The sequence below is a fragment of the Cylas formicarius genome, unplaced genomic scaffold, assembly GCF_029955315.1.
Source record: "Cylas formicarius isolate icCylForm1 unplaced genomic scaffold, icCylForm1.1 PGA_scaffold_4__25_contigs__length_36172078, whole genome shotgun sequence".
Taxonomy (NCBI): domain Eukaryota; kingdom Metazoa; phylum Arthropoda; class Insecta; order Coleoptera; family Brentidae; genus Cylas; species Cylas formicarius.
This window is the reverse complement of record NW_026844334.1, coordinates 26,139,926-26,153,886: the sequence shown is the minus strand read 5'-3', so window position 1 is coordinate 26,153,886 and position 13,961 is coordinate 26,139,926. Positions and strand designations below refer to the sequence as shown.

The window sequence follows — 13,961 nt, the reverse complement described above, 5'->3', positions numbered from 1 at the left end:
ATCACTTAAGTGTTTGCTGTTACACAAAAATTTCCGTTAAATGTGGCTTTATTATTTTCATTGTTTCGGATATCCTTTTAAGTACATTGAGTTGCGCTGCTTTGTCCTTTTTTCTTGGTACAGACCAAAGTTATCAAGCCCAACTTTTAAATCTTATTAGTTAATATGAAAATAAACACATTTAAAATTGCACTAAACTATAGTCCTCTGTACTTAGGCCACATCAATATTAATGTTCCCGTTTCTGCGATTTTAACTAATAGCTCAAACAGAATATACAATTGCATGATCTGTTGCATTAAAGTCTGGGTGTGATTTTTATGTATTTATTCGGCAGCTTACCCCGCAGTATATGGCCAATTCCCACAGGCCATACCCCAGCCAATGTCTGCAGTTGCGCCCGCTCAGAGGGAAGGTAAGTTATCACCTGCCCCAACGGTGCTGTATGTGTTTGTCCCGTATATGTTTCGCTTTAAGTGTGGAAAATACAGGGTGTTATGGAAACGATGCGTGTATTTTAACTAATTACTCGTTTTCCAATTAGTTGTCCAAGGGTATGCATATATTATCTAAGAAGATTGTGTTTTCGTTTCCTGAAATTATTATTCTATCTATATTGTGAAAATTTAAACTTGATTTACGTAATTTATTTTAGTAGCGTTCCGGAGTGTTGCATTATGAATGTTATCTTTTTTGTCTTCCTTCACTTTAACCGAGAAAAAAAAAATAAAACTATGTTTATAGTTATTCAAGCAACTCTTTGTTGTATTAAAAAAAAAAGTTCACAGGGACTTAAGACGTAAATCTTCGCTGACTGGGGATCGCAATTATTCTAAAGGTTTAAAAATTGTCTTCTGTATTCGTTGGTCGGCCAAAACGATAAATATTATTTATGTATAGTGTTTCTCTCTTCAGGGTGCTCGATATCCGGGCCCGAAGGCTGCAACCTATTCATTTACCACTTACCTCAAGAATTTGGTGATGCAGAACTAATGCAAATGTTTCTTCCCTTCGGCAACGTAATCAGCTCCAAAGTTTTCATCGACAGGGCAACCAACCAGAGCAAATGTTTTGGTAAGAGACAAACCAATACACGTTATCGACGAGCTTATAACTACATAGCGACCGTTTGTTACAGGATTCGTATCGTTCGACAACCCAGCTAGCGCGCAGGCTGCCATCCAAGCGATGAACGGCTTTCAGATAGGCATGAAACGACTCAAGGTGCAACTAAAGAGGCCAAAAGATGCCAACAGGCCCTACTAACCCATACAAAATCCAGCCACTATTGAACAGGGCTGTCAGCCGCTTATAGTATACTAGTCTTTAGTTTGTACTTAACCCAAGATATATGCTAAAAATACAAAAAAGCTAAATTTCAATTTAATAATATGTATGCAGGCCTGGCATTCCAGCTCCGAGCGTTTCAATGCCCGCGGCCTTCCACCATAAACAAACTAAGTGAAGAAAACTCATTTTAGTTGACTAGCCCAGTGGTTTTAAGGAAGCGTAGGAACTGCCAAATCGCCTGCTCATTAAGTCGTGATTCGATTGGAACGGAAGCGCAGTTTGTCTTTATCTTGCTTAATACTGCTCGGCTACGACACTACTCGAGAAATTCCAAATGGGCTGTGAATAATTAACAAATCGGTGTTTGTTGTACAGGCCGTTTCGTCTTCTCGTACCTTTGTGAAGTGTGTAGTAATCGTTATTTTAAAAAATACCCTAATACGTTTATGATATAGACAATGTGTGTTTTACTGTAACAAAGCAAAAAGAAATATATTATAAAGCATAGTGATGTTTGTGGTGGAAGGCATTCGCGCCCCATCCGTTGCCAAAAATCCTGTGCCAGGCGTGCCAACTGTGATTCACTGTTCTAGTCACAGACGAGCTCGGAGAAATATTTATTAACTTTTAAAAATTTGTTCATAATAACAAAAAAGATACACTAAGAGGCCGTTCGGCATATATTTAATTATTAACAACTACTATACAAAATAGTATAATATTTCTACTACATTTTAAGCATAATCTTTACAAAGTACCAACTATAATATACTTACTCTGTAAATTTTTAGAAGTAGTGATTACATTTAGGTTAGGAAAGGAGAAAATTGGTTTTTACCTGAACGAGGGTAACCGTTTCTATCGACAGAAGTTTCAAAACGTTCGTTTGTTGGTACGGAACGAAAAACACTGGCAAGTGTCGCCCGAAGCTGTCACGTCTCGAATGATTTTCACGCACGCACGTGCGTCTGTGATAGTTTTTTTTTGCCATATACGTTGTCGTATATATCGGGCTGCATCAGAATTATTAACGTTTGAATATTGCTCGATAGAAACAGACCGGAACCGATATGTATCGATTTTAGAAAAATGCGTTCGATGAATTTTATCAATTTCTAAGTTTATATTATAAATTATTGAAATATCAAATATTGCGAATTTCGCCAAAATAGTTGTTGAATTAAAACGTTAGATTCGCGCGCTTCGCGGGGCTAGACTAAGTCAGTCCGTTGGCGGAATATGGAAGAAATTGTTATTGGGACCGCTGTTACTCAAATTAGCCACGGTCAGGAAAAGCAAGCAAAAGTCAAACAAAATAATTTCGAAAATGTGCTAAAGATTTCAACCAGCCATTAATTCAAAATATAATCAAAACGTTAACGCAAAGCCCAAAAAAGTTAAACATACCCCGTGTAGTTGCCAGGATCAATGTTAAATTAACGTTTCCTTGCTTTTTGCTACGTAATCACAACGAAACAGAATGCTTAAAAAATCGGCGAAAAAATATTATTAGGAAATTTTAATTGATTATTAAAATAAATTTATTTTCAAATATTTTTGAAAAATGAACATTTGATATATTGATTTTCTTTATAGGAAAGTTTGGAAAATCCTCGGCTCTACTGTGGCAAATTGGGGTAACACAATTGTCCCTAAAAAGTGTTTGTTTGGGCCACTCACTAGTCAAATTACTCTGCCTCTCGGCTGCAGAACTAGTTAATAATTTTAGAATTATTTTTAATCTTAAGATATACATATATATTTAGTAGACATATGATAATATTTATTAAAAGGTATTTAGTCTTACATACTTATAAAGTACTTATAGTTCGCTTATGTTTAAGTATTTTTATTTCGCGTTTATTGGCTGACAAATTATCGTGCAATATTTTTACCGATCGACTGATACATCGTAAGATGAAAAAACGTACTTATTTATTTAAAAGTAATTCAATTTGTTGGTGGGGTGTGTCGGGAAGCAGATCAGTTTTTGTTTTATTGTTCCAAGCATTTCATTCCATTAAATATGTAAGATACAAGTCCAATATTAACAAAACTCAAAAGACGAATTGGTTTCATAGAACATAAAGCGCACATAATCCCAGTAAAGTATGACAATAACTTTGACGGTACGGCACGGTACGACATAAAACCGAAATAAATCTGCTTTCGGTTCTGGTAAATACACCCCTTGAACCTGTCAAAATATTACGTTTGTCTTTTGTATATTGTAGAAAAGTCCCGCTTGATTTACAACATTCCTTTTTCACTGCAAAAGTCGATGTGGTGCTCGAAAATTGATGATCCATAATATTGGGTTAGTACTGTACAGGCAATTTGCCTGTATATGTCCACATCGCTTTAAAAAAATGGGAGTACGTTTGGCAGCTCCTACTTGATAACTTTTTGTATAAATAAAATAAAACATTTTCTCCAATCAATAAGAACAGTGTAAAGTAAATGTTTAATATGCGGCATTTAGAAAACAAACGGGTTTGAAAGAAAAACTTTTTTATTTAGTGGCCTAAGCAACCTATGTGTTATTGATTTAATCCGGAAATCAATAGGTATGATCAATAAATAGCGACTTTCCACTTATATAGATGGTAGTTAATATTCGGTTTTGTGTGCAATCGAATAGCTGATAGTTCAGGAAAAACTCTTTACCCGTTTGTGTTCTTCATTATAGTAAAAAAAAGTTTACTAATCGCAGCGAACGTGATTTCAAGGATACAGGGTATGTTTTTGCAATTATTTGTTGTAAAACTGAATCGCATCATTGATGGGCGGTCATTGTGTTCCATGATCTCCCGAAACTAACACACGTCCGCTGACACATTCAGGATCTTCGCTAGTTCGTGTGTACACCCCTAGTGTTGTCAGCAAAATACAAATTTAAAAAATATGCGGAGCAGAAAATCATTCTAGCTTTGCATCCGCCATTGCGTCGTTTTAAATAAAAATGCTAATTGAAGTACGTAAGTGCCAAATGAAATCTCTGCTGTAAAGAATGATGGCAAATTCGCTAAATATATTAAATTTTCTGTTGTTTAAAGAGTCGATCGGTGCCAAACTAAAATGCAACCACACTGACGAATTTTCTTTGTAGTAATGGCGACGTATTTCGATTTGAGGCAAAGAGGGGCGTATACACATAGCGCATGTCATTTACCATTTTGTAAATAATCTTCGGGGTCCATTATGAAGCATCTCCACCCAAAAATCAAACATTCAAAATTTGTCGACGTTGTATAAATTTCTCCCGCAAAATAGTCATCGCGTTTTCGGTTTTTGTCTAATTAAAATAGGCTAAATGAACTATTTTTTAAATGCGCTTAAAAAATTGCCAACGGTTTAACGCCGGGGGCGGCTTGCGGAACAGCCGAGGCGGCAAAAGTTTTCGTCAAAACTTGGGCCGCTGTCGGACCGAAGATGAGTTCTTCGGATCCGCATATTTCACCGTGCATATATTTATATCATTAACAAAAATTGAATATGAAAATTATTTTTAGCCGTAAATAGGTTAGAGTTAGGTTTTTAGAATTTAGTGGTTATTTATAAGAAGTATGGCATTTGAACCCAGCTGAAGGCGTTATTTGTTTAGGGAAAAATGAGTATCTGGAAACGGCAATTTCCAGAAACAAAGACACTGAAGCAAGGTTGGTACTCATATTCACTGCAGATGTTCATGACTGTACCCGCAAAACCCAAAGACTTAAGACACACTATGTTAAGTTCTAGCCCAACACCAGGATGCTGGGACAAATGGTGTGAAAACATTTGCTTGCTTTTAAATCCTAAAAAAATATTTAGCCTAGAAGCCTATTTGACGGTTTTGCTGTTTTTGTTTAAGATTTTATAGGCTTAATATTCACACAATTTATTATTAGGACAGCTAATGCCATAAGAATTTAACACTGAGAATCTGATGTGATGATTGCGTTTAATTTATTAGCGTGAATATTGGCTCATAAGCTTGAAAATCATATCATGGATTTTTGTAATATAGTTAAAAAAATGTACAATTTTTACACTGCTGTGCTATATTTTCTACACTTTTTCTAGTCATCTGTGTACTTTTTGATTTCAGCATTTATTTGATCTCTATTTGACTGTATTTATTTATTTATTTATTTATTTGGGTGTACAAAGTGAGTCTTGCCGAATCGCCAAAGAATTTTATTTTGTTTGTGTAATTGTTGAAAATAGAGTTTGTGCAACTGTTGTTGATCATGAGCACGTTTTTAAAAATTGTTTACGCTTTTTATACAGTATTAAATACCCGCACAAAAAGGAAATGTGGAACTAAATGGGTACCCGATTGGTGTGGTTTCATTAAAAAAAAAAGTATAATTGTATTAATTCCCCGGCAAAGAAGTTTTACTCAAAATATTACGTTCTCGTAATTTTAAGAACATTTCCTTAATAATTGATTTTGAGTGGAAATAAAGTTTCAAAGTTTTGTCAAATGATTACCCAATGCCGATGTTTCTTTTAGCTAAACTGCCTTAATTGTCTCTTTCTACTTGAGAGGTGAAACTGATAAATCTTAGAAGGCTTACAGCTGTTACAATAGTTTGACAGAATTTTGAAATAATCTAAATTATCTGGAGATAAGCCATACTCTGTTGCATGACTTTTATTAAATTTTACATTACATATAAATTTAATAAATTATTAATATTATTATATTCTATATAGTAGTTTTAAACTTAAACAAAAATATTTATAGCCTGCTAATACGATATAATGTAAAAAACATATGATTACTTTTAGACAATGAATGCGTGAAAAACTTTCTATCCATGTATGAAAATATAATTATCACTATTTTTTTTACACTGTCAATTTTGCTGGTGTTTTTACATTAACGATTACATTTAAAATAAATGAGGAAATCATTAGTTTTACAAATCGTAAATACTTAATATATCAGGATTTAATAATATATTGTATTATACAGTACCTATTGTAATTTTTGACATAAGAATCGCTAGTCCAACAAAAATTTTAAAAAATACACGACATGACTGAGCTTTGAAAAATGCTCAAGACTCTTTACATAATCTTTGAAATTATTGGAAATTTTCCTCGAAAGGTCATGTCTACTATATTTATTATTAATACTAACTTTGACCTTAAATTAACCTAATTCAGAAATACGTATATATATAGGGCGTCTCAAAATGGGATATTTTCTTGTATCTGAAAGGACATCCATTTCGAGAAGGCTTATGCAAATAGAAAGTTAATAACCTACTATGAATTTATTAGTACGATAGTTACCAAACTGAATTGGGTTATATTTAAGTAATTTAGTTCATATAAAACTTTATAAAAGAATTATAAAATAATAAAGTTAATTATAACGCAAGTTGCTTTTTATTTCTGAATATGCAAATTTGATAAATATGTATAAATATGTGTCTATATTATTATATTGAAGCTTCAAACAAAATATAAATATTTTCAAAATCCACTGGTTCATCCCCGCAGGTAAACCATAGGACAGGAAAGGGCTCTGACCTCAGAATGGTAAAAACCAGAAAAATAAGACTCTGCCGGTTTTACGTCTTTGCGCTTGTAGGCCGCGTAACGCGTTTAATTAGTCCATTCATTATCCATGCTGTCCAGAAAACTCTCTAGACAATCAATGGGCTATCATTTTTGTACTACTTCATTCTCGGATATAATATAAAATGATACAAAATTTAGGCGCGAAGTTTAAGAGATAAATTTTTATGCATATTGGAAAGAGATAATAAACCTAATTTCAAGGATTCCAAGAATATGTTTTTGTAGTATTATTTGAAATGCTAGTTGAAGGCTACCGTGAAAATTTACAAATTAAAATTAGACCGATATAATCACATTCCGTTATGTTATAGTTGATTTGAATCGAATTATATGTATGCACAGAATAAGAAGGATCATTACTTACCAAAAACTAAAATTCATATGCTTTCGTTAATTCTTACAAACGTTTATTGTACAGGGCTAATTGCACATTAATTATTACTGGTGTAGTTCTTTTTGGATTTTAAAAGAATTTTATATGGCGTACAAAAGTTTTACATGTCTGGATTCCAAAATGACGTCTAAAAGTCTAACATTTGTAGAGTTCAATGGATATCGACAAACTAGGGCAAGTGCGAATCCCGGGCATCCATTGGTCAGCCTATTTGTCTACAACGGGCGGGCGGTTCGTTGGATTGACAATGGCTTACAGTGTGCTATTTGGGAAACTCAAAGAGAATATTATGTAACAAATTTGATAAATGTCACCTTAGTCACTGTTAAAATGACAAAACGGAATTCTCCTAATTGAATCTTTATTACAAACATGTGCTATCGTTCTGTGTTCCTTTTAGTTTCTGGTCAAACAAAACACAGACCGCAACCAAAAGGCACAGAATACAAAATAGACATTGCCAACTTAACTCTAAGATAAAAAATCATAATTTAACATACCTCCTTGATTTTGTAGCCTAAAAAAAGAGATTCATTAATTGCCAAACACATTTGTTATTTTCATTGTTGTTCACTGATATTAGCCATATCTGAGTGCGCAGTTTTTGAAATTTTTCTTTTCCAAGTGATTTTGTAAGTATATCCGCGAGTTGATCGTCAGTGTTTACTTTGACATCAATTAGACCTTTTTTTTGTAAAAATCGTTAATAAAATGATAACTTAAGTTAATGTCTTATGAATTCTGTGAAAATTTGACATGTTTTGCTCCTGTGTTGTCTATAAATTTTTATTGGAGTTTTAATTTCAATACCTAATTCCTCCAAAATACCTAAGTATTGTATCATCTTACAGAAATCACTCATTTTAAAATTTTTATTTAATTTATCCTTAACATAATTGCATTTAAATTGACTAAAAATTAATAAGTCATCAACATACAAAATTACATATATTGGTTTTTGATCAGTTATTCTTATATAAAAACAATAGTAATAATATGAGCGCACAAAGTTAAAACTTAATTTGAAATTTATATATATATATATATATATATATATATATATATATATATATATATATATATATATATATATATATATATATATATATATATACAGTGTGTCCAAGATAAGGATGCACAGCATGGGGATCTCGGAAACTATAAGAGATACAGTGTCGGTTAAATTAGACAAAAGTTGCGCATTTTGATACCGAACAAGATCCCGTTTTACAAATTTGAAAATTCCAAGCCGTTCCGGAAATATCCGAGAAAAACTGAAATATTGCGATTTCGTTTTTATTATTTTTTAAAGCTATTTGAAAAGATATGAAAAAACGGAAAACACTTTTCCATTGGCACTTTTTAATCTCTCCAAATTGACGTTAAGAAATTTTCATTACAGCGTTTCGATTCCATGGAACCACCATCAACTTTGATTTTTCTTATGGGACGGAAAAAAAGTACACACAGTATTAGCTTGTGCTTTTCATTGCGAATTCAACGATGTACGATACAATACGGTTACTTATGTTTTTATCCAGAAAAATGGCTTTTTAATACATTTCTAGTATTTTATTGTAGTAGGCCATGAGATCCGAACGATGAAAGGCAAAAGAAAATGGTTGACAAGTTCGAGTTAATGTGTTTATTTATTTACTAACTCTAACTGTTCATTTAACATAACAACTAAATCCAACAAGTTAATGAAAAACAAATTCTATAACAAATGTTCGAATAAATGACCTCCATTTTCTAGGCATAAGTACGCCCGTCTCACGGTAGACTCCAAAACACGACTTAACATTTCAGGAGTAATTTTATTAAACGCTGCTCGTACTGATTGACGTAATTGTTCCTCGTTGTCAAAACATTCTTTGAATACCTCATTTTTTATGTAGCCCCATAAGAAAAAGTCCAAGGGAGTTAAGTCCGGGGACCTTGGAGGCCAAGGTGTTTCACTGTAAGTCCCAATGTATTTTCCATCAAACCGTTCAGTTAAATATTGGCGAACTTCTCTGGAGTTATGGGCTGGGGCACCATCTTGTTGGAACCAGCAGCCTTGCACAGCGCCTAGCGGTAAATCATCTAAGGCATCTTCTAAATCGTGCCTCAAGATGTCAAGGTACCGCTCGGAAGTTAAGGAATTATTATAGAAAATAGGGCCTATAATCTTGCTACCAAAAATCCCACACCAAATATTAAACCCAAAGCGAACTTGATGTCTGGATAGTCTATTAACACGTGGATTTTGTTGCGACCAATAGTGTGTATTGCGCCTGTTATAAATACCGTTATTGGTCACCATACTTTCATCAGACCAAATCACTTTATATGGAAAATTAAAACTCTCATCACACATCCTGGTATACCACTCACAAAAATGTCTACGTCGTTCGTCGTCACCCGGTTTTAATCCTTGACATATTCTGAATTTGTAAGGCTTAAATTCATTTTTCCTTAAAATAAACTGAGCTGTAGATTTAGCTACCCCATTCTGGTCTTCAATTTCTCTGGTAAAAGTTTGTGGATTTTCGATAACAGATTGTAGAACAATGTATTGGTTTTCTTCATTGGAAGGTTTTTGTCGGGATAATGCAGGCTTCTTAAATGATCCATATTCTTTCAGATTAAATAACAAACGCCGAAAAATACTCTTGTCAGGTTGTCTCCGCTCTGGGTATTTGTTAGAATACATACGCTCGGCTTCCACACAATTTCTTTGGCATCAGATGTAGCAAGACAGCATATCACATTTTTCTTCGTTTGTAAAATTACCTCCCTCCATTGTAGAACAAAATAAATTAGAAAAAGACAACAACAATAAAAATACAAAAACAATAACTAAAGGAATAAACTTATGATCGACTGATAACAAAGACAAATAACATTAATGTGTCATTGAAATTGACTGGATGTCATTTTGTCATGGCCTACTCCATTTAAATGCTGAAATGTATTAAAAATCCATTTTTCTGGATAAAAACATAAGTAACCGTATTGTATCGTACATCGTTGAATTCGCAATGAAAAGCACAACCTAATACTGTGTGTACTTTTTTTCCGTCCCATAAGAAAAATCAAAGTTGATGGTGGTTCCATGGAATTGAAACGCTGTAATGAAAATTTCTTAACGTCAATTTGGAGAGATTAAAAAGTGCCAATGGAAAAGTGTTTTCCGTTTTTTCATATCTTTTCAAATAGCTTTAAAAAATAATAAAAACGAAATCGCAATATTTCGGTTTTTCTCGGATATTTCCGGAACGGGTTGGAATTTTCAAATTTGTAAAACGGGATCTTGTTCGGTATCAAAATGCGCAACTTTTGTCTAATTTAACCGACACTGTATCTCTTATAGTTTCCGAGATCCCCATGCTGTGCATCCTTATCTTGGACACACTGTATATATATATATATATATATATATATATATATATATATTCTCACGTATTGATTCACGGATGGAAAAATGTGATGACACTATACTCCGGGATATCATCCGTTCGCTCGTTGAACTCCGACTGGAATCCTGCAGACGTTTCGCCAAAATCTCACTTGGCATCTTCAATGCTCGCGAAAACACTATATATATATATATATATATATATATATATATATATATATATATATATATATATATATATTATATATATATATATATATATATATATATATATATATATATATATATATATATATATATATATATATATATATATATATATATATATATATATATATATATATATATATATATATATATATATATATATATATATATATATATATATATATAATAAAACTTTAAAAGTACACATTCTTGCTAGCGGTGAGTATATTTCTTCTTCTTCTTGGTATAATTGTTGAAATTCTTTTGCGACTACTCATGCTTTATATTGTCCATTTGTCCATGTTTCATTCTCCTCTAAACTTCTTATTTCTTCACTCATTACATTCTTCCATTTCTTTGCTTCTGCACCATTCATTGCGTCTTCATAACTTTCTGGAAATAAAACGTTTGTAAAATTAACATAAATGTCATAAACATCATATCGTTTTGGTAGATTAACTTGTCTCTTTGGTCGACTTAAATCTAATCTTTCTGTGCTTTCTTCATTGTCTTTTTTCTTCGGTGAGCTTTCTACCTCCTGAACCTTATCTCTGGCCATTTCTTTAACTTCTTCATTTTCTTCTGAATTGTCACCTTCATAGGAAATACTTTCCCTTAACTCATATGTCTTGTATCACTTTCAATAAATTATACATTTCTACTAATTATTACTTTACCGTTAACTAGAATTTTGTAGGTCGGTGTATCATACTAAGATTCCTTTGACTGCTTTTGGATTTAATTTTGAATCTCTACATTCTTCTGGAATTCTAACAAATGCGGTGCTTCCATACAAGCGTAAATTAGATACATTGGGTTTTTTATTAAAAAAGATTTCATAAGGTGTTTTTTGAACTTTTGTGTTTGCTAACAAACGATTTCCTATATAGGCAGCTGTTCAAATACATTCTGGCCAATAAGTTTTATCAAGTTTTGCTTCAGCTAATAAACATCTAGCACGATTTTTAATTGTTCTGTTGTATCTTTCCACTACGCCATTTAACTCATGAGTATAAGGAGGTCCTGGTCATAGATATATTCCTTCGTTGTTAGTGAATGCGTAAAAATCTTTATTTATATATTCTCTGCCATTATCATAATGAATTTCTTTTATTTTCTTTCCCGTTTGATTTTGAACTAATTTGACATATTGCACTAATCGATCAAATACTTAATTTTTGTGTTTAATACAATAAACTACCGCAATTTTACTGAAATCGTTAATAAAACTTACAAAATATTTTGCACCTTCATAGCCTTCCTGTTTTATTGGACCGTGCACATCTGTATGAATAATCTCTAGTATATCATTTGGTTTACTTCTTTTGTTTTCAAATTTTAGATTCGACATTTTGTTTTCACATTTTAAAAATTCATATTCTAGTATATTTGGTAAACTCTCGGCTAATTGTAAATTACAAATCAATTTTAAATTTTCAAAATTCGTGTGACCTAACATAATATGCCATTTTTTCTTCTTTGTCATTTCTTGCACATTTGTATGATAAAATTCTGCATTTTTATAATCATAAACATTGGTAGTTAGTTCATATAACTTATTGCTTTTTGTGGCTATGGCAATTAATGTACCTTTACAATAAAAAATTTTAGCATTATACTTGGAATAATGAAATTATTCTGCTTAGTAATACAAGACAAACTTAACAAATTAAGTTTCATATTTGACACAAAATATACATTTTTAATATTACCTATCTTTTTCTATGTCACCTACTTTGACATTTACTGGTTTTGTAAGATTTATGAATTCTGAAAAATACTTATCAGTCAGTGTTTACTATGTGGTCCGAACAGCCACTTTCCAACAGCCATGCAATGTGATCTTCTTTTGCTGGGGAATCTTCAGTTTTTGTCATCATAACCTCCATATGGAATGTGTAATTGCTGTCCATATCTTCTACTTTTGATGTACTTGCAACATGTCGACTGTCTCCTTCTCTTCGTTGATAATTTCATCGGTCTTATGAATCACTTCTGCAATATTTTTAAATGTGCCCTATCCGAAAGCACTTGTAACATTTAGACTTTCACCCTGTAATTTGCTGAACTTCCTTGACTTCTTGATTGCTGACTTGTGTTTGAATAACTTCTTACTCCTCTCAAGGTGCCTCTCTGATTTCTTCCAAGTGAAACTTGTGATGTTTCATTTGCTCTATTACTCTCTCGTTTTTGAAATTCTATATTTAGTTTTGATTTGATGTACTCTACTGATTTTTCTTTTTCAGATTAAGCATCTATAATATCGACTATATGAGAAAAACTTTCTGGCAGCGCAAGCAGTAAATAGTTTAGTTTGTCTTCATGGGTTATGTCCATTTTATTTATTTTATTATTTATTTCCATTTGTCCTACCCGGTTCTATCAAATACTTGCAAGATCAGTTCGTCTTTCTTTTCAACAGCCATTTTACTTGAAGAAATCTCTTCTCGATTTTTGATTTTTCAATAACCAGGGACCTCTGCTACCATTTTCAATTGATAAAACGGAATTCTTCTAACTGAATCTTTATCACAAACATGTGCACCACCAGAGTTCTATCGTTCTGTGTTCCTTTTAGTTTCTGAGTTTCCAAACACCATAAACAAATGTTATATTTGTTAACCGTCACGAATACATTCACTGAATGGTTGACGTGGCCGTCACAATTGACAAATGTCAAGATACTGTCACAGTGGTTAAAATCTACTGTTCTTCACTCTAAAATACCCAGTTATCTACTGACCCGGCATGCGCTAAATGTCATTTTAAGACATCAGCTTCGTTAAACTTTATATATTATGCATATTGTTGTTGGAAGTTTATAAACGTGTTTCAAATTATACTTTTTCTTCGAACAATGGATTTAAATTTTTTCAAGAAAAAAAAATTCTTAAGTCTTGAAGTAACATTTTTTTCGTATGTCTGATGACTGGATAATTGGGTATTTTCGAGTAGTGAACAGAAACAATATATTATGTTTATTAAAACTACGATTTTGTTATTTGTCTAAAGAACAATACCTAGTTCTTAATTTCAATATATGGAGGAAAAAACTTCGCTAGTCTTACTTCTGTTATAATGACCTGGGGAAGT

General features: G+C 32.4%; 1 protein-coding gene across 13 annotated transcripts in view; it reads left to right on the top strand.

Moving 5' to 3' along the window:
* LOC132701343 (CUGBP Elav-like family member 4) overlaps positions 1-6,682 on the top strand; it is a 977,281-nt gene extending 970,599 nt beyond the window's left edge. For 11 of the 13 annotated variants that reach the window (XM_060669155.1, XM_060669161.1, XM_060669157.1 and 8 more), the window contains 3 exons: positions 338-415; positions 901-1,074; positions 1,139-6,682. In XM_060669155.1, the coding sequence (XP_060525138.1) occupies positions 338-415; positions 901-1,074; positions 1,139-1,266 (380 nt within the window). In that variant the 3' untranslated portion in view covers positions 1,267-6,682. The remainder of the gene's footprint in view (positions 1-337; positions 416-900; positions 1,075-1,138) is intronic. The other 2 variants (XM_060669154.1, XM_060669160.1) reach the window with 2 other exon arrangements.
* Positions 6,683-13,961: the final 7,279 nt, after the last annotated feature.